Raw genomic sequence first — 26,673 nt, forward strand, 5'->3', positions numbered from 1 at the left:
AAAGGATTTCATTCTGTGTACTCCGCTTCTTGGAAGAGTATTATCTATTTAGGTCCACAATATCATATATCTCCTATATAAAGGTACCACCCTTCTTCATTATACCGATCAAGCTACAGGTCGCAATTATGGCCCGATTCTCATGATTCGGAGATGATCGAAAAATATTTAGGAGTTGAAATGGACCAAAAACCGAAAAAAGTCTTGATTTTGCAGTTGATCTACAGGCCACAATTATAGACCAATCGGCGCGGATTTTTGCATGTAGTTAGAGTTTAGGACTGAACAGACCCCTATTGCGATTTTTTCAATTTGACTTACAATTTTGTATTGTAAATTTTTAAAGTTTTTCTACACCCCCCCAAAACTATGTGTTGAAGGTATTATATACAGGTCGGTCGCAATTATCGTCCGATCCTCACGAAATTTTGCATGGGGTAGCGTTAGGGTGAGAATTAAAGCCTACTGTTATGGAGATTTAAATTCCTGAACGAAGGAAAGAAGTCGAGCATATTGGACGACCATTGGATTATATTTAGCTTTAAAATGGGCGATGACTTTTTTGATTTTTTTTTTTTTTTCGAATACATAACAACACGGTAAAGGCTCATGTATAGTCACAGATTAAATCGGAAGGTATGCTATCTCATCTCCTAATGAGGAGACTACAAATCATTATCCTTCCTCAACCCAAAATATTATAATGATCTCTTAGAAAATTTCTCGTTCTTAACACCCATTGTGCAGCTGAATAGATTCCAATTTTATTTTCTGTATTTTATTTTACTGATGTAAAATCTACCAAAGTAAATTCCTCATTTACACACGATCAATGCTTTACGAGAAGAGAGAGCGTATGTGTGTGATTTTTCTAAAATAACTAAAAAACAAGTAAGCAAGGGCTACAGTCGAGCGGGGCCGACCGTTGAATACCCTACAACACTATAATAAACGATACAGTTTATATAGGCGAGATACTTGAAAGAATTCCACAAAATATTGTAACAAATAATAAAAGAAAACCATCATGTTTCGTTCTCTAATTTTCGAATAATAGCAACTTAAACTAATTTGCTCATTTCCAATTTATTTGTAGATGTTGCACGTAAATGGTCTTCCTAGATCTGGAACCAATATTTCCCAAAGATCTATAATCTCTCAGAAGTGGCAAAAGATTAACATTTATTATTGGCTATTGACTGAAACGCATCTATATGAGATACAGACATTTGACTATATTCTTCAACGAAATCAGCGTTAACGAAATAGTCGGAAGTGCGTCTTTCCTGTATTTGTGAATTCTCCAAAAAGTCACTGCAATGGACATTTTCGTATTTTGTCTACAAAAGTTGGCAAACTATTTCACACATTGAATATTTTTGGGATGGCCATCCAAAACTGCTTGGCTTTTGCAATGTCCGGTAACCCCCATCCAAATGTGCTTGAGGATCGGGCAATAATTACGACCTGCTGACAATTTTTGCAGTTTTTCTGGTCCATTTCAACCCCTAAATATATGGCGGTCATCTCCAAAAAGAGTAGGCTTCTATTCTGACCCTCATCTTATCCCCATGCAAAATTTCGCAAGGATCGGGCCATAAATACGATCTGTATATGATATCCTGATATCCTAACTACTTAGTTTTGTTAGCTGTAGAAATATTACCAAATGTTTAATTCAAAATGAAAATATGCCAAAAATATGACAAAATTGAAAAAATATGAGAAAATTTTAGAAAATCAATATTTTCATCTTTAGAGAGATATTTTTATGCGATTTTTTTAGACGTTTTTTCTTTCCAGCCAAGAGGCCATTCTGATTTAATGTGAACTGTCGAAATCAGTTCAGCCGTTCTCGACATATAAGAGATTTTCCAAGCATATCTTCTTTGATAGACATATGTATCGCACATATTTTGCTATATATCCGATTTGTTGGATGTTAACATCAATGTAAAGGTCAGAAGTAACCTTATCATAGCTTCGTAATTTCGCCGGGATTTAAAATATTCGCGGTTTAATGAAAAATTTTAAATTTTTTCAACACAAAATATATGGTCTATTTTACCCGCTAAATATAATCCGATGACCACCCAAATTGGTAGGCTTCTTCCCCGCCCTAAACTCTAGCTACATGCGAAATTCCGCGTCGATTGGTCTATAATTGCGACCTGTATAGGTACTGCAAAAACCGACATTTTTTCAGTATTTGGGCCATTTCAACCCCTAAACATTTGGCGATCATCTCCAAAAGAAATAGGGTTCTATTCTGACCTCAACCCCACCTACATTCTAAATTTCGTGAAGATCGGGCCATAATTGCGACCTGTAGAGTGATTACAAATTAACATGGACAGACGGACATACATAGCTAGATCGACTCAGCTCGGCGAGCTAGGAAGATCCATATATACTTTCCTATGTGGGAAACCAATATTTCGAGGTGTTACATAATTTCTGGCCCAATCAAACTTATAATACCCCCAACACATAGTGTAGTTGTAAAAATTCAAATACAGAAACGGGTTTGAAAATTAATATTTACGTAATAGGTAATAAAAAATGCGTCATAATGCATCGCCAATGTCGATTTGTCACTAATCCACTAAAGGGAGTTCATTTGTCTGATGCAATACTGGGCATATGTAAATGAGAGCTATATCAGGGTCCATTCAGCCCCGATTCTTTAACGCTGAAAATGAAAAAAAAAAAAACGATCCATTTTTTTCTCATAAAAATATTACGCACAACTTGGAAAAAAATTATGTATATATTTAATAGATTTCAATTGGAAAAAGTTCGGAGAATGGAAACTTCTATAAAGAGCTACACGTTTACACACATATATGTCATTTATAGCTGTCATAGCTAACATGGTCCCCATATTTGAGAATACTCCGATCAGACGCACTATAAATCGTAATTTCTTTTTTGCGATAAATAGATGAATGACGCGAATAATTTGCCATCAGGGAAATCGAAATCGCTTTCAATATTCATAGGTCAATATTTTCCATTAATAGGTGATTCATAATTTTTTTCGCATTATTGTATCAAACGCAAAGATAATGTTGTTATTTTCAAAACAAAACGTCAAAAAAACAATTTTTTGTTTTGTTTATAATTTGGTCGTTACTTTGTGGGAAAAATACTGGACTAGCAGGGCAGTGATATGGATTGGGAATTGTTGTTTTGATGATGGGGGCTTCTCATCATCACGAGTTAGTAAAAAAGTCAATGATGTTGTGATAGTCCACCACACATAGACACATGAACAAAAAAAAGTACATTGATAAAAAAACGTGTCAAACTACGTAATAATACATACCTGACTTATTTTCAATTCCGCTCTAGAAAATTAAGAAGTTTCCCTACATTGGAACTATGCTTACTTTGATGTGTTTCTTTGACAAGAGTTAAGTGAAATTGGAACGAAATACCGAAAATTAGGAGGTTATTTTTTTGTAAAGTTGTAGATAACAGTAAGGAAAGGTCAAAAGTTCGGCGGGCCCGAATATATGATACCCTACACCACAATGAGTATTTAGTAGAGCTCTCGTAAGAAAAAAAGGTTATAGAACAGTGTTGGCATGTTTGTTCGGAATACCATAGAATTTTGTTGTTGCAAAATTGTCAGACTTAATCCCATTATTGTTGTTTTTATAAAAACAACGATTGTTTATTAGGGGAGAACGATGGTAATGTTTACCAGGGGGTAAGGTAGGGAATACCTAGATTTTACATGAACGAAGTGGAGCAAAAAGAAAATGTTGATAAGTGCGGTCGTAAGATTTAGAAGATTTTTCAAAAGAATTTTAGTTTTATGTAATTCTTTGGTTCCTCTTCTATTGAGCTTACGATCGGGTAAAAAAAAAAAAGTTTTTTGTCATAGAAGTTGTTTTTTTTAAATAACTCTGGGGAGAATATCCCAGACAAAACATGTAAGCAAAGGCTATAGTGGTGCGGGGCCGACCATGTGATACCCTACAATACTACAATTGCTTCGAAGTCCCCTTATGTCCAAATCCATTTCTGAAGATTTCGTCTTTGAAATAATGTCAAAAATAATGCTCCTGTCCTTAACTCAATTCTGATGCGAAATTTAGTGTCGATTAGTTGTATGGAGCTTGATTACTAATTAACATGGACAGACGGACAGACGGACGGACGGACATACATACCTAGATCGACTTAGCTCGGCGAGGTAGGAAGATCCATATATACTTTCCTATGTGGGAAGGAAAGGTGTTACATAATTTTGGCCCAATCAAACTTATAATACCCGCAACACATAGTGTTGTAGGGTATAAAATTGAAGGAACACCAAGAGCTTCAGACCTGGATTTAAAAAAAAAAATCAAGGACTAGACAGAGTCACAACCTCGATTTATAAACAACTATTTTTAAAGGCTTTTTCAGAGGCATAATAATTGATATCGGTATTGCCGACTGATGTATACCCTTAGTCAATGTCAATTATTATTAATTATCCACTTCTCACCTGAATTAACTCTGATATGAAAAAACTGCAATCAAATTCAGACTAGTGTCACTTCTAAGCCACTCGTCCAACAGCTGTTATAATTATTCCAGTGACAGCTCATTATATTGTCCACAAGCGTACGAAAGCAGATTGATGAGAACTTTCAAGAAAAAAAGTTATTCGTGATGGAATTCAAGCGTGATAGTGTGATTTCTTTATATTTGGCTGGAAAACCACAAGTGGTTATCGTTAGAGCACTCCATCATTTAAATGTGAATAAATCTTTAGTGTCTCGTACCATCGCTCGTTACCGTGATACTGGTAGCGTAGCCGGACGTCAAGGAAGTGGACGGAAGAAAAGAGCAACATCAGCAGAAATGGTTCGAAAAGTAATGAAGCGACTTGATCGAAACCCGCGTCGAAGTGGCCGAAAAATGGACTCAAGAGAGCTTAAGTGTTGCTTCGCTTAGCCGAATGTGGTGAACTGCCGAATTTATTTTTCTCGGTCTCCGATGAGAAAGCATTCGTTGTCCAACAGTTTGTAAACAAACAAAATGATCGTGTTTACTTGCCAAAGAGGTCAGCTGAAAATGCGCACCTTCGGCTGGCCACCAGAACTCAAGCGCCGGCCATGGTGATAGTGTGGGCCGCCATAACAGCCGATGGTAGCTCTTCGCTCATATTAATCGACCGTGGCATCAGAATAAATGCCAAATATTATCGCGAAAATATTTTGGAGGGTGTATTAAAGCCATGGACACGCAAACATTTTGGCCGCAGACCTTGGACATTCCAGCAGGACTTAGCACCATCGCATTCAGCAAGCGCCACCCAAGTATGGTTACAAAATGAGGTTCCTCGCTTCATTTCCAGCCACCAAAATCTCCGGATACCAATCCGTTGGACTATCTGGTGTCCGGAGTATTTTGGAAAGCAAGGTTGGCATTAAAAATACCAAAGTGTCGAACACCTCAAGCAAGTTCCTTCCCGGGAATAGTTCAAAATACCGCAGAGCAACATTCGGGCAGCGTGTGACGGTTTCATTGGCCATTTGAATGACATAATTCGTACCAACGGTGACCAATTCGAACAAATCTAAACTTATTCTAAAATTTGATGCTATTTCCGACATTTTTTTGCTTTAATTCAATAAAATTTCAAAACCAAAAAAATGTAAAAATTATGGCGTTTGACTTTTTTGTAGTTTTTTTTATCTCACTCTGTAGACAGTTATATTTCAGGAGGTAAAGCATTCAAAGGGAACTCTTTGTGTGGATTTTCAGACAATTCCATTGAAAAACTTGGCTATAATCATCAAATAATGAGAGGTAGCATTATAGGGCGGCTATAAGAAGTCATAGACCTGCATGAGCAATTTTCAGTCATAGATGGTAGTACCTATTAGCAACTTCACATACGAAATTTGAAAAATTCCAATTAAAAATGCCGCTTCAATCATCAAAATATCGAATATCGGAAGGTATCCTTGTATGGGGGCATTGATATAACGTGGACCGGCATAGAAAATTTTCCGCCATAGGTTAAAGTACCCATTGCAAACTTCAAATAAAAAATTGTAAAAAATTTTAAAAAATTTAAAAAAAAAAAATTGTCGCTGAAATCATCAAAATACCGGATATCGGGAGGTATCCTTATGGGGGCTATGCGAGAACGTGGACCTGCATAGAAAATTTTCCACCATGGGTTAAAGTACCCATTGCAAACTTCAAATAAAAAATTGTCGCTAAAATTATCAAAATACCGGATATCGGGAGGTATCCTTATATGGGGGCTATGCGAGAACGTGGACCTTTACAGAAAGTTCTATTTCATGGGAGCAAAGTACTCAGAAGGAACTCCTTGTGTGGATTTTCAGACAATTCCATTGAAAAATTTGGCTACAATCATCAAAATACCGAATATGGGGAAGTGCCATTTTTTGGGGGATATACGATATCGTGGGGGAAATAAAAATCTCTTCCAGGGGGTAAAGTACTCCTAAAGAATTCCTTGTGTAGAACTTCTGATAATTCCATTAAAAAAACGTGGCTAAAATCATCAAAACACCTAAAATCGTAGAGTACCGTGGACCATATATCGGGGGTGGACCAATATAGCCCATCTTCGAACTTGACCTGCCTGCAGACAAAATGCTGATCCGCACAAAATTTTAGCTTGTGAAGAAGTTCTAATCATTCTATTAAAAACGAGGCTAAAATCATCAAAATACCTAAAAATCGTGGAGTACCGTTGAATGTGGGCTATACGATAGGGGGTGGACCGATATAGCCCATCTTCAAACTTGACCTGCCTACAGACAAAATACTGATCCGTGCAAAATTTTAGCTTCCTATCTTAATTCGTTATGGCTCTAGCGTGATTACAACAAACGGACAGACGGACGAACGAACAGGGCTAATTCGTTTTAGAATTTTACGCTGATCCAGAATATAAATACTTTGCTGGGTCTAAAATAATTATTTCGATAAATTAAAAACGGAATACCGAACTTAATATTCTCTCCAGACTACGTATAATGGAGGGTGTAAAAAGGTTTGTGTTTTAATCTTTTGTTGGCCCACAAAATAAGTGGCAAGCGATTTCGACAAGATAAACTCCATTCTCTTCATTACACGAAGAGTTGACCTATTGCCTTCAATATCAACAACAACACGAGTGTTTCCTTAATAAATCATCATGCCACTGTGATTTGAGGCGTTGCATAAGTCAGTCAGTCACTCAGTCATCATCATCAATATATAAATCAATCGGAATCTATATAAAAATGTCTGGCTCAAATTCCATCTTTTAATTCGCATTTTTTTATTTGAAACGAAAAAAAAAAATCGGAAAAAAATCGACACACACACATTTACATACCCCCACACGCTCGCTATGTGTGTCTGCTGAGAATGTCACATGGCATGGCACTGATAAGCGCTGGGAAGTGGACGCCATTTCTATAAAATGCTATTGAAATGGCCGCACGGACTTCAGTACGTTTTGGGAGATTCATGAGAAGATCTCACAGAAAAAGCTAACACAGAAAAGCCAAATGAAGCATTTTTTGCTTTCATTTGCCATTTTGGCCGCAATGGCAAAGGTAAATCGGGGTTACGGATTACAAAAAAAAAAAAAAAAAATACAAAAGTCGATACTTACAAATTTCTTGCAAAAATTTGCAGATCATACAACCGCTGCCGATTTCCTTTGTACGCAGACCCATGCAAAAACCAGCCCAAAATTTCATCGATGCTGAAATTGAATATACCGCCTCGCAGGCAGAAAAAACCGCCACGCTGCTGAGAAATGTCTTGGAACGCTTGCCCACCACAGAGCCATATGAGCCGCATCGCAAAGCCTTGGAAAAACTTCTACAAAATGCTTTGGATTTTAAAACGCCCGGTTTGTGTCACAATAAAATGAGAGCCTTCTCACGTAGCTGGACTTCTGTTATGGTTAAATATTTACGCCCCGACAGCTCACCACAGCATGATGAAATTCTGGCGCTGCTCGAACAATACGGCCTGAAAAGTATGATGATGGAGGCGGAACATTTTCTCGAGCGCATTGTAAGTGGTGAAATTGGGCTGCCCGTTGAAGAAGGATCACCGTCGTATGTGAAGTTTTTGGAAAGGGAGTGTTGACACAATTAATGGTGGGGGCGGGACCAAAAGGGACCCCCCTAAAAAACAAAAAAACAAGAATTATCAGTATTAATGTGTACCATAACAACAAAAATACTTAGGTGTAGTTGTAGTAGTAAGTTAATTAATTTTTATAAACAAAAACACAGCCAATAAAATCTTCATCTGCTGATATTCCTCCTCTATGGAATTTTTGGCGAATTGTAGCAGGCCATACATAACGGTAATATTTTGAGCGCCTGGCAGATCCATAATAATTGATTTTTTTAGAATTTTTTTAAGAATATTTTTTCAACTCCCAACGGCAGCAGCAGTAGTGGATTTTAAAAGAAGAAGAAGAATTTTGCATGGAATAAGAATTTATGAATGGGCAGAAGCCTACGAATTTGTATGGTCGTCGTACAATATTTAGAGGGTAAAATAAACCATAATTTTTATGTCAAAAAATACGAAAATTTCGAATAAACCGCGAATATTTTTAATCCCGTCAAATCACAAATATATTAAAAGGTCACTCCTGACCATTACAGTGGTACTGGTAGCCAAGATATGGGAAAGAAAAGAAAAATATGTGCAATATATATGTAAAAAAATAGATCTTAGTTATCCTGCTCATAAGACAATATTTTGGATAGACTCTCGTCAATTCGGAATAGTCTCTTTCAAGAAAAAATAAAATCTAAGAAAATCGCGTAAAAAAATACCAATAAAAAATAAATATTTTTTGTTAATTTTTTTTCAATTTTTGCCATATTTTTTATCGCATGAGATTTTTTCTATTTGACTAACAATTTTGAATTGTATATTTTTAATTTTTCTTTACACCCTACAACACTATGAGGGTATTATGGTATTATATGCAGGTTGCAATTATCGTCGAATACTCACGTAATTTTGCATGGGGTAAAGTTAGGGTCAGAATTAAAGCCCATTGTTTTTCAAGATCTACATTAAAGGATTCCAATGGACCAAGAGGACTAGCATTTTAGATGACCATTGGATTATTTTTTTTTTTTTGCTGTAAAATGGAACACAACTTTCGTGTGAAGTTGTTTTTAATACCTAAAAACATTACGGAGTGCCTAAATATTGGACCAAAGCCCCAGGTGAAAAAACTAAGGGTAACATTTTGGCAGGGCTCTAAACATTATTTAAACAAGTAAAAAAACTATAAGTTCGGCCGGGCCGAACTTTTAATACCCTCCACCATTTGGTACAAATTTGGCAATTTTCAAAAAAAAAATCTGTTAAAATCTTAAAAATGCCGAATGGCTATACGACGACGTGGACCTGCATAGTCAAATTTTGTCATAAGTTATTACAATATTTAAATGCGAAACTTGAAGAAAAATCTGTTTAAAATATAGCTAAAATCATCAAAATACTGAATATAGGGGGTACCGTTATATGGGGGCCATACGATGACGTGGACCTGCACAGACAATTTTCTGGGATGGGCTGAAGTATCCATTACGAACTTCACATGCGAAATTTAAAACAATCCCGGTAAATAATGCCGCTAAAATCATAAAAATACCGAATATCGGGGGGTACGGTATATGGTGGCTATACGAAGGCGGGGACCTACATGGCCCATTTTCTGTTTTATGCTGCAGTATGTATTACGAACTTCAAGCACCAAATTTGGAACGATTCCGTTAAATAATGTCGCTAAAATGATCAAAATACCGAATATCGGGGGGTACCGTTATATGGGGGCTATACCAAGACGTGGACCTACATGGCCCATTTTCTTTCTTATGCTGCAGTATGTATTACGAACTTCAAACACCAAATTTGGAACGATTCCTTTAAATAATGTCGCTAAAATCATCAAAATACCGAATAACGGGAGGTACCGTTATATGGGGGCTACATGAAAACGTGGACCTATACATATAATGTTACCCCACTGGAGCTAGAATCCATTACGACTTACAGAGGTCAATTTTTAGACAAATCCGTGGAAAAATGTGGCAAAAATAATCAAAATACCGAATATCGGGAGGTACAGTTATATGGGGGCTATACCAAAACGTGGACCGATATATCCCATTTCCAATACCAACCATCCTAGGGACAATACACACACTTGTGCCAAATTTCAAAGGTCTACGTCAAATAATGTGGGCTCTATCGTGATTTCAACAGACAGACAGACGGACAGACAGACAGACAGACAGACAGACAGACAGACGGACATCGCTAAATCGTCTTAGAATTTTATGCTGATTATGAATATATATACTTTATGGGGTCTACGACGAATATTTAGAGGTGTTACAAACGGAATGACAAAGTTAATATACCCTCCTACCCATGGTGGAGGGTATAAAAATAATTGCAAGGACTCGTGGATTTTTAAAAATGATTTTAAGGACTCGAGGATTTTTAAAAATAATTTTAAGTGCTCGTTGATTTTTAAATATGATTTGAAGGACTCGAAGATTTTTAATAATGATTTTGAGGGCTCGTGGATTTTTAAAAATTGTTTTTAAGGTCTTGTGGATTTTTAAAAATCATTTAAAGAATTCGTGGATTTTTAAAAAAGATTTCAAGGACTCGTGGAAAATGATTTCAAGGACTCGTGGAAAATGATTTCAAGGACTTGTGGAAAATGATTTTAAAGAATCGTGGATTTTTAAAAATGATTTTAAGGACTTGTGATTTTTTAAAATTGATTTAAAGGAGTCGTTGATTTTTGAAAATGGTTTTAAAGAGTTGTGGATTTTTAAAAATCATTTTAAAGGCTCGTGGATTCTTAAAAATGACTTCAAGGACTCGTGGATTTTTATAAATGATTTTAAAGGCTCCTGGATTTTTTAAAATGATTTTAAGGACTTGTGGATTTTAAAAAAATAGTTTTTAAGGACTTGTGGATTTTTAAAAATGATTTCAAGGACTTGGGGATTTTTGAAAATTATTTTAAGGACTCGTGGATTTTTAAAAATTATTTTAAGGACTCGTGGATTTTTAAAAATTATTTTAAGGACTCGTGGATTTTTAAAAATTATTTCAATAATTCGGAGATTTAAAAAAATGATTTTAAGGATTCGTGAATTTTTTAAAACTCGTTGTTTTTTAAAACTGATTTCAAGGATCCATTGATTTTTAATAATGATTTTAAGAAATCGTGGGATTTTAAAAATGTTTTCAAGGACTGATGAATTTTCAAAAATCATTTTAAGGACTCGTGGGTTTTTAAAAATTATTTTAAGAAATAGTGGGCTTTTAAAAATGATTTCAAAGACTCGTGGACTTTTAAAAATAATGTTAAGGACTCGTGGATTCTTAAAAAAAAACTCCTGGATTTTTAAAAAAAACATTTTAAGGGCTCCTGGATTTTGAAAAAATCATTTTAAAAACTCGTGGATTTTTAAAAAACAATTTTAAAGATTTCTGTATTTTAAAAAATCATTTTAAGAACTCTTTGATTTTTAAAAATAATTTTATGGACTTGTGGTTTTTAAAAAAAAATTCAGATCATCGTAGATTGTCCATTTTTTATGAATTGTAAGGACCTCTTTTTACCAGGCTATTATCGTGATTTTTTACACAAATATTTATACAATATTTTTCCACAAATGTTTATAATTCCGATGACTCTCATAGCTATAACTGTGAAGTTTTGTAAGAGAATCTTCTCAAAAATATTATACAAATTTAAGCTTTTCAGAGCTATAATCGTTCATTTTTACAAACATTTTTAATGTTTCCGAACCTGTAATATTAAAAAATTAAACTATATTTTTTCAGGGACCCTTAGATTTTGTAAACTTGAGCTAATTTTACAATAAATTTCAAAAAAAATGTAAATATTTTTTCAATGGTTCCGGGTTCTAAATGGGTTAATTTATTAACATAATTTTTAAATTATCACTCTGTAGACAAGGCAAAATACATTTAATACAATGTTTTTTTCTTTTTATGGTACAAGGTCATGAACGACGACAACAGATTCTTGATCTAGTTGTGACACCGAATGCCAAGCCGTAGATAATTCAATTCTTGAACATTCATTCATAAAATTTTGCTGAAAATCTATTTCATAATTCACGGTGAGTAGAGAATGCCATTTACTCCATTCAAATTAGGAAAATTAAACACAGGCCTGACCCATGAGCCCACAATATTTTTTTTGTGATTCCAATAGTTCAAGCTGCTACTATTTATATAAAATTCTTTAGAATTTTATAATCTTTCAAAGTGTGCGGTTTTCTCTGAGTCAACACACAAAGAAATTCCCAAAATCTCATGATTTGGCAGTTGTCCGGCTTGTGTGTGTGTGTGTTATCACATCACGCACTCTCCGAGTGACAACAGAAAGAAATGAAATTGTCAGAATCTTTTTGGCGGCGCATGTCGGCGGAAATTGTCTGATATGAAGGAAATCCATGTGTTCCACCCATGGCATGTTCGTTGGTCACACGATCTGTGGTTGGTTGTGAGAATATGCAAAACTATTAGACACCGTCTAGTCTATTAATTCAGCGACTAATTACCTATGCTATAATTGTATAATTTATTAGGGAACAACATGGGCGTAGGGTAGGATAGGTCATATTCACATTCGCAAGGATGCAAAATAAAAAAGACATAATCTGACCGAAATTAGTAGACATATCGGTTAGGTTCTATTCAACACTAGACGTAACTATCGAAAATCCTACACAAATCTTATTTCAAAATTTGAAAAATAATTGTCACACATTTTGTGGTGGCAGTAGTAGTGTGTGACCTCACTTGGCCCCTAGTGGACCACCATTCTCTCAATTATTTTATTTTCAGCTCTCTTTGTTTTCAAAAATCATTGCCGCCTTAAATTCAAAATGAATAAACTTCTGATAAAAGAGTGAGAGATAATATTATTGGATTATTGGAATAATAAAAAAATATAAACAAAAATGTTTCGAAACTATTTTTAAATTTAAATATTTATAAATAATAAAATTTATTAAATGTTTCTATGTGTGTTGCAGATATAAATTAAAATTTTTAGGAGGTCAATATTATTATTATTATTTCCATGTCTGGCAAAAAAAAAAATTGAGACTCAAATAATCCAACGAAATAAAAAAAATCTATTTTCATTGTGCGTTACTCTATGCCGAATGGTGGGTAAATTTATTAATTTTTTTCAAAAAAAAAAAAACAAATTTATTCTTTGAGTTATAAATCAGTAATTGATTCTTTTTTCGAAAAAAATGAGAATTAAAAAAAAAAAAACATTTTCAATACATTCTGAACATTTCGGGGAAATAAAGTCCGTAAACATACTTCAACCACTATCGGAGCACTCCTGGGACTTTTTGGAATTTAAACCATTAAGGAAAGTCTTAAAAGTCGGGCGGGGCCGACTTTATGATACCCTACACCACTTTGCTAATTTAGTAGAGCTCCGCATAACAATTAAAAGTTTTTATGGGAGAATTCAATCCTACACCCTATGATAACAATTATAATTTAAAGTTCAAAGGAATAAATATACCGAAGCATTTGTATCTTTTAAATTCGGATTCGTTTTGTTCATTTGGTGCCCAACTAATTTGAAATCAGATAAAGATATATATGGGAGCTATATCCAAATCGGAACCGATCTCTATAAAATTTGGCAAATATATTTCTGAGCTGTATTTGATATATTTCCCTGAATATTGTTGTTACGGAGTGCATATTACGGCTGTGGGTAACAAATATAACAAATCGGATGAACCGTATATATGGGAGCTATAGCTGTATCTGAACCGATCTTCACCAAATTTGACATACTAGCTTCTAGATTCTAGATTCAATTCGGTGGTAAGTGCCAAAGTCCATCCTATTTGGATAAATATTAGACGTTTGGTGCACAATAACAATTAAATCGGACGAAGTTATACATGGGAGATATATCGAAATCTGAACCGATCTCAATAACATTTAGCAAATGTATTTCTGAGCTGTATTTGATAAATTTCCTCAAATATTGTTGTTACAGAGTGCATATTACGGCTGTGGAGGACAAAAATAACAAATTGGACGAACAATATATATGGGAGCTAAGGCTATATCTGAACCGATTTCGATCAAATTCGGCATACTTATTTTCAGGCCTAATTTGGTTGTATGTGCAAAATGCCATGCTATTCGGGCTGATATTACACGTTTGGAGCACAATAAAAGGCAAATCGGACGAAGATATATATGGGAGCTATATCTAAATTTTTACCGATTATCTCCAATTTCAATAGGGTTCGTTTATGCAAAATTTCATCTGGATCGGGTAATAAATGCGAGCTGTACTTTGTTCACAAAAATACATGGACGGATGGACAGACGGACATGCATAAATCGACTCAGAATGTGATTCTATGCAGATCATCAAAAGAAACTATGGGTCTATTTCGTTTCCTTTTGGCTGTTACAAACAAATGCACAAATACATAATACCCTAACCACCTTGTGGTGTAGGGTATAAAAGCAAGTTAAAATGTATCAGTTGGTATTGCCGACAATGTTCGATTATTTAAATATATTTTTACTTCTGTTATGATTATTCAAATTGTTGACCCTCAATGGAGTAGGTTCCCGAGGAATGGACCTATATCCATTTCGTATAGGACCTAAATAAATCTATATCTATAAAAGAGTAAAATTTTTGTATGTTTTTTGTAATTTATGGATTCGCAAACCGCTGAAAACTGATTTTACTGAAAATTTCCAAGAATACTACAACATCGCCTGAAAGTAACATAGAATCGGAGGTACCTTTCAAAAATTTAGATTTCATATGCACATATCTATTGATCGATTATAGATATAGTCTCCAAATTTGGAACGCGTAACGGACTTTAAAACAAAAATAAATTTGCCAAATTATATTGAAATCGGTTCAGATTTGGATATAGCTCTCATCTGTATTTTTGACCCTTTTTACATATTTGATGCCCAAAACACGATGCATATGTCCGATTTCAATGAAATTCGGCATAAGTTACGGGTTTTGGATCAACAGATAAATTTGTCAAATTATATTGAAATCGGTTCAAATTGGGATATAGCTCCCAACTCCCATATTTTCGGCCGATTTCACATATTTGATGCACCAAACACGCTATGTATATCCGATTGCAATGAAATTCTGCATGAGTGACTAAATTTCGTACACACATAAATTTGACAAACTATATCGAAATCGGTACAGATTTGGATATAGCTCCCATATATATTTTCGGCCGATTTCATATATTTGGTGCACCCAACGTGATTCCAATGAAATTCGGGCAGAGAGACGAAATTTTGCACCAAAAAAAAAAAAATGCCAAATTATATTGTAATCGGTTGAGCTTTGGGTATAGCTCCCATATATACAGGGTGAGATAAAAAAAACTCCAACAAAGTCAAACAGCATAATTTTTACATTTTTTTAATTTTATTGAATGAAAGCAAAAACTGTCGGTAATAGCATCAAATTTTGGAATAAGTTTAGATTTGTTCGAATCGGTCACCTTTGGCATGAATTATGGCCTCCAAACGGTCAATGAAACCGTCACACGCTGCCCAAATGTTACTCTGCGGTATTCTGGCCCATTCCCGGCGAAGCGCTTGCTTGAGGTGATCGACACTTTGGCATTTTTTGGTGCCAAACTCGCTTTCCAAAATACTCCAAACACAATAGTCCAACGAAATGGTATCCGGAGATTTTGGTGGTCATTGTGCGAAAAAGAAGCGAGGAACCTCATTTTGTTACCATTCTTGGTCTGCGCGTGCTGAGTCCTGTTGGTCTGCGGTGCTGAGTCCTGTTGGAATGTCCAAAGTCTGCGGCCAAAATGTTTGCGTGCCCAAGGCTTTTATACACCCTCCAGTATATTTTCGCGATATATGCGGCATTTATTCTGATGCCATGGTCGATTAATACGAATGGAGAGCGACAATCGGCTGTTATGGCAGCCCACACCATTACCATGACCGGCGCTTGAGTTCAGGTGGCCAACCGAAGGTGCACCTTTTCAGTTGACCTCTTTGGCAAGTAAACACGATCAGTTTGTTTGTTTACAAAATGCTGGATAACGAATGTTTTCTATTATATTGCTTGACTTCGGGCTACGCTACCAGTATCACCGTAACGAGCGATGGAACGCGACACACAAAAATTTATTCACATTTAAATGATGGAGTGCTCTAACGTTAGTCTCTTGTGGTTTTCCACCCAAATATAATAAAATCACACTATCACGATTGAATTCCATAACGAATAACTTTTCTTCTGGAAAATTCTCACCAAAATGCTTTCGTACGCTTGTAAACAATATAATGAGCTGTCACTGGAATAATTTTAACAGCTGTCGGACGAGTGGCTTAGAAATGACAGCAGTCGGAAGTTGGTTGCAGTTTTTTTATCTCAACCTGTATATCTTTATCCAATATCAGGTTAATTGTGCACCAAATTGCTTATATCAGCCCATGTGAAGTGAATCTTGGCAATTCTTAGTGAATTTATCCTAGAAACAAATATTTCAGATTTGGTGAAAATTGGTTCATATGCACTCCTCAATCGTGATCTTTGGTACCAGATATCAGATACAGCTCAGTAATAAGTGCCTAAAATTTTGTCAAGATCGATGCCGATTTACATATCTTCATCCGATTTCAGGTTTATTGTGCTCCAAATGGCTTATATCGGCTCAAATGGACTGAATTTTGGCACTTCCGACGCAAATCAGCCCAAAAAGCAAGTACTTCAAATTTTGGTGAAAATCGGTTCAGATATAGCTATAGTTCCCTATATATGTTTCATCCACAACAATCATACTTCATAACGGGCATAAAATACTGCTCGAAAATACCTCTGCCATATTTTATCAAAATCGGTTTAGATTTTTATATATCTTCGATATACATCTTCCTCCGATGTTAAGTTTACTGTTCATCATATGTGTGATATCAGCTCAAATTGAATAGATTTCTTCATATCCAACGGAATTTTTCCATTTGATGAAACTCGGTCAACGAAATCAGCATATAGAAGCCAGAAGTCCGCTTTTTGTGTACTTTGGATTTCGTCTGTAAGTTATTTTCTGCGTTTCAGTAGAATAGAAATTTCGGCTTCTATTCAGTCCCTAGCCCCACCTACATTCTAAATTTCGTGAAGATCGGGCCATAATTGTAGAGTGATTACATATTAACATGGACAGACGGTCATACATAGCTAGATCGACTCAGCTCGGCGAGATAGGAAGATCTGTGGTAAACCAATATTTCGAGGTGTTACACATAATTTTTGGTCCAATCAAGCTTATAATACGCCCATAGTGTTGTAGGGTATAAAAATTGAAAGTTTTTGAACTGATTTCCGATTTAATACCGTCCAGGAAAATATATCCGCCGAGTATTTTGTATAAAATTAACATGCCCTGTAATTTTGAGAGAAGTTATGAACATGAATATCGCTTCAAAGACAAAGAGAAACAGAGAGAGAGAGAGAGAGAGAGAGAGAGAGAGAGAGAGAGGGAAAATCCAAAACAAGTGCAACGCATCGTATTCCAAACTCCAATTGAGAGGAAGACAAAATAAACAATTGTTTCAGTAGCTGCCAACTGATAAATGCCCACACAGCAGCAGCAACCACCACTTCCTCACACCCCGTCCACACAATCCTGGTGGGGTCATTATAATACGATGCGCTATTCTATTTATGCCTCTGAGTTTTGAAACTGATACCGAGATATGCGGACATGTGGCACAGTCGTATGTATGTACGCCAGAATGATTGCTTAGTATTTATTTGAATTTCAAACTAAACAGAGGCTCGGCATTCATTCACTAAGGCAAACGAAAAAATCTAAATAAAAAAAATTAAAAATAAAAATAAAAAAAGAAAGAAAAGAAAATAAAAATCTCGAAAAAAAAAACAAAATGAAAAATTTACTGATAATTATTCTCGCCTCTCTGATGGCGATGCGGAAGGTTTGTACAATCGTCATCATCGGAATTTTGAATGAATCAAGAAAAACAAAACAAATAATTTTCCCCATTCCAGTTCCACCCCGCCACCGCCAGCCAGACAATTTACAATGACGATTTGCGCATTGTTGAGGCAGCAGAAAACTTGATGCAGGCAATGATCGATGAAAGCGAAACACTGATACGCAACGCTTTGGAAGAGGTACCCGCCGACGAGCGCTACAATGAACATCGTGAAAATTTGCGAAAATTTCTACACGAAACCGAGGAGTACAAATCGCAGGAGGGTGATTGTCAATCGAAACGTTTGAAATATAATCAAAATACCAGTGCCCTGATGCGACCCTATTTGGAGGCTGGGGCGAATGCCTCCAGGGAAATGCATGCCATGCAAAGACTCCTGAATCGTCATGGTCTGCAAGATTTGAGAACGAAATTCAAAGAATCTTTGGGTAAAGTTTATGGCGGAGATTATGGTACGCCATCGAAAGATATCGAAAAGGTCTATGCGGAATATGTGATCAGTCGATGCCACAAGAATCGGGGCAAAAAGGAACTGTAAAAAGTGCTTTGGAAGGAGCAATTAAATGAACTTCAATGTGGAGATTTCCATTGCGGGAAGCAGATTTCGGATTTAAGTAAATACCAGAAGGCCATATATGAATATTTTCAAGGCCGATTTTTGAAATGGACTTAAAAAAATAAAGTAAAGAAATTTAAATATTTCAAGGATTTTTTATAAAAAAAAAACTGAAATATTGAATAAATTAAAATTATTTAAAAATTTGAAATATTTTTTGAAAATCATACAAAGTGAAAACGGAAAATTTTTAATTTTTCTGAATTTTTAAAAAATATATTTTCAAGGGCCAAAGATCAACAAATTTTACCTATTTGAGATTTTTGCGATTATAACAATATATTGCAGATAAGAACACGAAAATTATTTCGGGTTAATAAAGGGGACTTTTCGGTTTTTTTTTTTTTTTTTTTTTTTTTTTTTTTGAAAATACAGCGTGAGATGAAAAACTGCAACCATTTTCAGATTGCTGTCATTTCTAAGCCACTCTTCCGACAGCTGTTAGAATTATTCCAGTGACAGCTCATTATATTGTTTACAAGCGTACAAAATCATTTTTGTGAGAATTTTGCAGAAAAAAAGTTATTAGCCATGGAATTAAAGCGTGATAGTGTGATTACCTTATATTTGGCTGGAAAACCACAAGTGGCTATCATTAGAGCACTCTAGCATTTAAATGTGAATAAATCTTTTGTGTCTCGTACCATCTCTCGTTACCGTAATACCGGTAGCGTAGCCTGACATCAAGGAAGTGGACGAAAGACAGGAGAAAACAGCACACCAACAGAAATGGTTCAAAAAGTAAAGAAGCGACTTGATCGAAATCCGCGTCGCAGTGGCCGAAAAATGGCTCGTGAGCTAAACATATCGCAATATTCCATTCGGAAAATATTGAAAAATGAGCTCGGGGTAAAGCCATTGAAATTCCAAAAATTGCAAGAACTTACATCGCAACTGAAATAAAATAGACACAAAAGAGGTAAAGAGTTGCTTCGCTGGGCAGAAAGTGGTGAACTGCCGAATTTGGTTTTCTCCGTCTCCGATGAGAAAACATTCGTTGTCCAGCAGTTTGTAGACAAACAATATGATCGTGTTTACTTGCCAAAGAGGTCAGCTGAAAATGTGCACCTTCGGTTGGCCACCAGAACTCAAGGGTCGGCCATGGTGATGGTGTTTGCCGCCATAAAAGCCGATCGTCGCTCTCCGCTCGTATTAATCGACCGTGGCATTAGAATAAATTCCAAATATTATCGCGAAAATATTGTGGAGGTTGTATTAAATGCTTGGCCACTCAAACATTTTGGCCGCAGACCTTAAACATTCCAACCATCGCACTCAGCACGCGCCACCCAAGAATGGTTACAAAATGAAGTTCCTCGCTTCATTTCCAACGCACGATGGCAAATCTAAACTTATTCTAAAATTTGATGCTATTTCCGACATTTTTCGCTTTCATTCAATAAAATTAAAAAAAAAACGATTTAAAAAGTTGTAAGTTCGGCCGGGCCGAACCTTGTATACCCACCACCATTTGGAACGAATTTGTAAATTTCCAAAAAATAAAATCCGTTAAAAATCTTTAATATACCGAATATAGCCGTTATACTGGGGTCTATTCGAAGTGGACCTACATAGGCTTTGTCACAGGCTGTAGCAATCATTACGAACTTCATCTCAAACGACATCTCAAACAATTTCGCTGAGTATTGTAACTAAAATCGTCAAAATACCGAATATAGGAAGGTACTGATATATGAGGCCTATACGAAGACCTGCACCTGCATAGACAATTTTCTGTCACAGACCGTAGTTCTCATTACGAACTCTAAATACGTAATTTGAAACTACTCCCGTGAATAATGACGCTAAAATCATCAAAATACCGAATATAGGGAGGTACCGTTATATGAGGGCTATACGAAGACCTGGACCTGCATAGACAATTTTCTGTCATAGACTGTAGTGCCCATTAAGAACTTCAAATGCCAAATTTGAAACAATTCCGGTGAATAATGTCGCTAAAATCATCAAAATACAGAATATTGTAAGGTACCGTTTTATCGGAGCTATACGAAGACGTGGACCTGCACAGACAATCTCCTGTCATAGGCTGTAGCATCCATTACGAACTTCAAATACCAAATTTGAAACAATTCCGGCGAATAATTTTGCTAAAATCATCAAAATACCGAATATCGGGAGGTACCGTTATATGGGGGCTATATGAAAACGTTGAACTACATGGCTCATTTACGAACCTAACCTGCCTACTGAAAAAATAAACATGTGTGGAAAATTTTAGCCTTCTACCTCAATTCGTTCGAAAGATAGCGTCATTACAACAGACAGACGGACAGACGGACTTCGCTAAATCGACTTTGAATTTTACGCTGATCAAGAATATATATATATACTTTGTTGGGTCTGACATGAGTATTTCGAGGAGTTACAACCGGAATGACAAAGTTAATATACCCTCAATAGGTGTAAAAATGTAAAAATTATGGCGTTTTATTATTTTATCTCACCCTGTATATACAAATTTTCATAACTACCTACATCATGCAGTCCAATTGAAATCTTATTTTCCAATTTCAGAGTTCCAAAACTACCCACATTCCTCTGTCCTAGAATGCTATAGTAATTTTATTTCCAAATTTCAGCTTTCCAGCTCTATCGGTTCAACAAAATCGAAATTGTACCATGTTTAGTACCATTTAGTACTTTTCGTGCCATAAGTACCATAAGTACAAATTTCGAAAACTTCCTCTATACACAATTCCTATACTCCACAGTGATGTTAATTCCAAATATCAGGATTCCAACTCCATCCGTTTCTCCAAATTGCACCAAATTTAGTACTGTTTAGTACACTTATGTTCAAATTTTCATAACATACTACATCATACAGTCCAATAGACATCTTAAATCCAAATTTCAGAATTCTAACTCTATTTATTCTCCCAATATTTAAATTGCACCAAATTTAGTACACATAAGTACGAATTTCCAAAACTACCCATATTCCTCTGTCCTAGAATGCAATAATAATCATGTTTCAAAATTTCCGAATTCCAGCTCTATCGGTTCAACCAAAACGAAATTGAACCAAATTTAGTACCATTTAGTACTTTTCGTGTCATAAGCACAACTTTCGAAAATTTCCTTCATAAATTAAGACTAATCCTTCACTCCACAAAGGATTATAGCTCAATTTGTTCCTCCAAATTCAAATTGTTCTAAATTTAGTACCGTTTAGTAATTTTCGTATACATGAGTACTCGCTTCCAAAACTACCTCCTTACATCGACTCTACTCCTCAGCCTTGATACCTATTCCATAGTTTCAAGTTTTTAGTTCTAACCGTTCACATGATACGAAGTGGTACCAAATGTAGTACAAAAACCCTTTGGTACATCAACCCTCATTCCAAGCAAAGAGTTTTAGCTCTAATGCTTCCTAAAATAGAAAGGGTACCATATTTAGCACCTTTTAATACTTTTTCGTACTGTTCTAGTACGAATTTCCGAAAACCAAGCCTTATCTGACCTCTTCGAACCAAGAGTGACCCTCACTCAAAATTTCAAGATTCAAGCTTTAGCCGTTTCGTCTGGGCGTTGTTGAAACATTTAGTCAGTCAGTCAGGCAATTACTATAAAAAAATCCAAAACCAAATCAAAAACCAAAACCAAAAATCCAAACGTGGATTTTTTTTTTTTTTAAATATTTAAATTGATTTTGTAAAAAAAAAATTGCCACAAACGTGAATTATTTTAAGAAAATTGTTCCAAGGTCCTCTCAAGGGATTATCAGCGCCATAGAAAATTAGAGCCAAAAATGTGGACTTGTAAAAACGTTTTCAAGGACCCTCTATGACTTTTAATTTTTGTGGATGTTTTTCAACGGAAGGATATTTTAGATATTTTTTTCAAAGATTTTTTAGGAACACATTATCAAGGTCAATTTGATCTTTAATTGCAGAATTTTTATGGCATGTGGTTTTTGGTATTAAAATTTTCCAAGAGACTTAAAAGAAAATAAAGATAATTTGAGGTAAAGCCGTGGATTTTTAGAGATTAATTTCCAGGATCATGGATTTTCCTCCAATTTGTTTTCAATTACAAATCATAAATATTTTGTAAATAAAATTCAAAATTTGTAGATATTTTTCATAACAAGTTCAAGGTCCAGCTATTCTGTAATTTAAAATTTTTTATTAATATTTTTTATCTTTTTTTTCAGGGCCGTGGATTTTTTTCTTGGTAAGTAATAGCTCTTCGTAAAAAGAATTATTTGAATTCTAAGATTAATTTTGATATCGACCCATATAAAACAATTATTCTCAGGATTATATCCTAAAGATTTTAGCCTCTTACTATTGGGTGATGAGGCTTTAATTTGGTTGTTCGGGTTTTCAGGGTGGTAAAAATTAATCCATTATTTAGAATATTTCTCTCCATTTAAGAGTACTACCCACATTCCACGTTTCCTGGCGATGTGGTAGGAGGAATTTCATGTCAGGTCAGCAGTACACCAACTCAAAAGAGATTTAAACTCAGGCGGCTAACTACTTTATAGCTAAGAACTGAAAAACTGCTAAATTTTGGATTTGTTAAGTTTATGTTTTTATGTTGTTATTTATGCTGTTATTATGTTATTTTTTTACCATCAAACCTCATTAAAACTTCCCCATCTTCAATCCCTCATATCCCACCAATTTACCCATCCGAATTTACCCCCAAAAAATCACCCAACTCACTTTTAAGATAATTCAAAAAGCTTGTTTTAATATTCATTCGCTTTTCACCGGAAACCGGATATGCATACAATGACAACAACATAAAAAGAGCAATTATCCTGCTGCTCATAAGTATGAATGTAAGAACAAATACACTCTCATCATCTATTGAGACGCACTCACACTATGCATGCGATGAGTGTGAAGAGAGCTCATGTGAACACAGGTTCATTTACATGAATATATCCTTGGCTGTATATGTGTGGGTGTTTGCATGTTTTCCATTTATTCGAGTGAATTAAATTCACTGTCAAACAAGAACTATGAATGTGAGAGTATGTAAATTGCGATTATATGCATGGATATATGTGCATTGTGAAAAAGGAACTGTGTTAAAATTGTTTGTGTATGGGGCAAAAAAAAGTGTGCAATAATATCCTTTGTAGTGCCACTTTCTCGGGGTTGCCAACTTGGAATGATAAAATCTCTTCATTTGAAAAAATTAAAGAATATTTTTTCCAACGACCATCCAAGGCGTGGATTTTTTAAAGAATATTTTTTCCAACGACCATCCAAGGCGTGGATTTTTTAAAGAATATTTTTTCCAACTACCATCCAAGGCGTGGTTTTGTTAAAGAATATTTTTTCCAACGACCATCCAAGGCGTGGATTTTTTAAAGAATATTTTTTCCAACGACCATCCAAGGCGTGGATTTTTTAAAGAATATTTTTTCCAACTACCATCCAAGGCGTGGTTTTGTTAAAGAATATTTTTTCAAACGACCATCCAAGGCGTGGATTTTTTAAAGAATATTTTTCCCAACGACCATCCAAGGCGGGGATTTTTTAAACAATATTTTTTCCAACGACCATCCATGGCGTGGATTTTTTAAACAATATTTTTTCCAACGACCATCCAAGGCGTGGATTTTTTAAAGAATATTTTTCCCAACGACCATCCAAGGCGTGGATTTTTTAAAGAATATTTTTCCCAACGACCATCCAAGGCGTGGATTTCTTAAACAATATTTTTTCCAACGACCATCCAAGGCGTGGATTTTTTAAACAATATTTTTTCCAACGACCATCCAAGGCGTGGATTTTTTAAAGAATATTTTTTCCAACGACCATCCAAGGCGTGGATTTTTTAAAGAATATTTTTTTTAACGAACATCCAAGGCGTGGATGGATTTTTTAAAGAATATTTTTTCCAACGACCATCCAAGGCGTGGATGGATTTTTTAAAGAATATTTTTTCCAACGACCATCAGAGACGTGGATTTTTTAAAGAATTTTTTTTTCAAAGACCATCCAAGGCGTGGATTTTTTTAAAGAAAAAATTTTCAAGGCCTAAAAGAGGTGTGGATTTCTTAAAAAAATATTTTTTAAACGACCATACAAGGCGTGGATTTTTGTAAAGAATATTTTTTAAGGCCTAAAAGAGGTGTGGATTTTTTAAAGAATATTTTTTCCAACGACCATCCAAGGCATGGATTTTTTAAAGAATATTTTTTCCAACGACCATCCAAGGCGTGGATTTTTTAAAAAATATTTTTTCAACGACCATCCAAGGCTTGGATTTTTTAAAGAATATTTTTTAAGGCCTAAAAGAGGTGTGGATTTTTTAAAGAATATTTTTCAAGGCCTGAAAAAGGTGTGGATTTTTTAAAGAATATTTTTTCAACGACCATCCAAGGCGTGGATTTTTTAAAGAATATATTTTCAACGACCATCCAAGGCGTGGATTTTTTAAAGAATATATTTTCAACGACCATCAGAGACTTGGGTTTTTGAAAGAATATTTTCAACGACCACCAGAGACTTAGGTTTTTTAAAGAATATTTTTTCCAGGACTACCAGAGACTTGGGTTTTTTAAAGAATATTTTTTCCAGGACTACCAGAGACTTGGGTTTTTTAAAGAATATTTTTTCCAGGACTACCAGAGACGTGGATTTTTTTATTATTTTTTTTTCAAGGATATTGTTTTAAAACTTTTAATGTCCCGCTATGGCAACCCTTTCCCACCATGACCAGCTGTGGTCATTGCCAGTGAAAGTGGAAGTGTAAAAGTTTATGCAAATTTTTCTTTTGTCTTCTTTCCTTTTTTGTTGCCCTTTTTGGTGGTTTTATTCACTTTACCACCTCTCATCCTTGTTATTATTTTCTCTTCTTCACTTGAATTTTTTTTTATTTTTGCTTGTTATTGTATTTTACTTTAGCATAAAAACGACACTTCGTGTAACTGATTTACATTTTTATGGATGCCCCTTGTGTCTCCAAGACCATCAAAGGCGTGGAATTTTAAAGAATATTTTTTCCAGGACCATCAAAGGCGTGGATTTTTAAAGAATATTTTTTCCAGGACCATCAAAGGCGTAGATTTTTAAAAAATATTTTTTCCAGGACCATCAAAGGCGTAGATTTTTAAAGAATATTTTTTCCAGGACCATCAAAGGCGTGGATTTTTAAAGAATATTTTTTCAACGACCATCAGAGACGTGGATTTTTTAAAGAATATTTTTTCAACGACCATCAGAGACGTGGATTTTTTAAAGAATATTTTTTCAACGACCATCAGAGACGTGGATTTTTTAAGGAATATTTTTTCAACGACCATCAGAGACGTGGATTTTTTAAAGAATATTTTTTCAACGACCATCAGAGACGTGAATTTTTTAAAGAATATTTTTCAACGACCATCAGAGACGTGAATTTTTTAAAGAATATTTTTCAACGACCATCAAAGGCGTAGATTTTTAAAGAATATTTTTTCAACGACCATCAAAGGCGTAGATTTTTAAAGAATATTTTTTCAACGACCATCAGAGACGTGGATTTTTTAAAGAATATTGTTTCAACGACCATCAGAGACGTGGATTTTTTAAAGAATATTTTTTCAACGACCATCAGAGACGTGGATTTTTTAAAGAATATTTTTTTAACGACCATCAGAGACGTGGATTTTTTAAAGAATATTTTTTCAACGACCATCAGAGACGTGGATTTTTTAAAGAATATTTTTTCAAAGACCATCAGAGACGTGGATTTTTTAAAGAATATTTTTTCAACAATCATCCAAGGCGTGGATATTTTAAAGAGTATTTTTTCAAGGATCATCAGAAACGTGAATTTTTTAAAGAATATTTTTTCAAAGACCATCAGAGACGTCGATTTTTTAAAGAATGATTTTTCAAGGACCATCAGAGACGTGGATTTTTTTAAAGAATATTTTTTTTACATCCAACAGAGACGTGGATTTTTAAAGAATATTTTTTAAAAACC

The 26,673-nt window shown here is 34.9% G+C and overlaps 2 protein-coding genes across 2 annotated transcripts; both read left to right on the plus strand.

Moving 5' to 3' along the window:
• Window positions 1-7,444: 7,444 nt before the first annotated feature.
• On the plus strand, window positions 7,445-8,261 carry LOC101900077 (uncharacterized). Its single transcript, XM_005180236.4, has 2 exons — window positions 7,445-7,586; window positions 7,669-8,261. Exons 1-2 carry the CDS (start codon window positions 7,539-7,541, stop codon window positions 8,128-8,130), a joined length of 510 nt encoding a protein of 169 aa, XP_005180293.2. The 5' UTR covers window positions 7,445-7,538; the 3' UTR covers window positions 8,131-8,261.
• Window positions 8,262-17,967: 9,706 nt separating this feature from the next.
• On the plus strand, window positions 17,968-18,749 carry LOC105261621 (uncharacterized). Its single transcript, XM_011292883.3, has 2 exons — window positions 17,968-18,075; window positions 18,149-18,749. The coding sequence occupies exons 1-2, from the start codon at window positions 18,025-18,027 to the stop codon at window positions 18,632-18,634; spliced, it is 537 nt and encodes a 178-aa protein (XP_011291185.2). The 5' UTR covers window positions 17,968-18,024; the 3' UTR covers window positions 18,635-18,749.
• The last annotated feature ends 7,924 nt before the right edge of the window (window positions 18,750-26,673 follow it).

This window comes from Musca domestica, unplaced genomic scaffold (assembly GCF_030504385.1).
Source record: "Musca domestica strain aabys unplaced genomic scaffold, Musca_domestica.polishedcontigs.V.1.1 1219, whole genome shotgun sequence".
NCBI lineage: Eukaryota > Metazoa > Arthropoda > Insecta > Diptera > Muscidae > Musca > Musca domestica.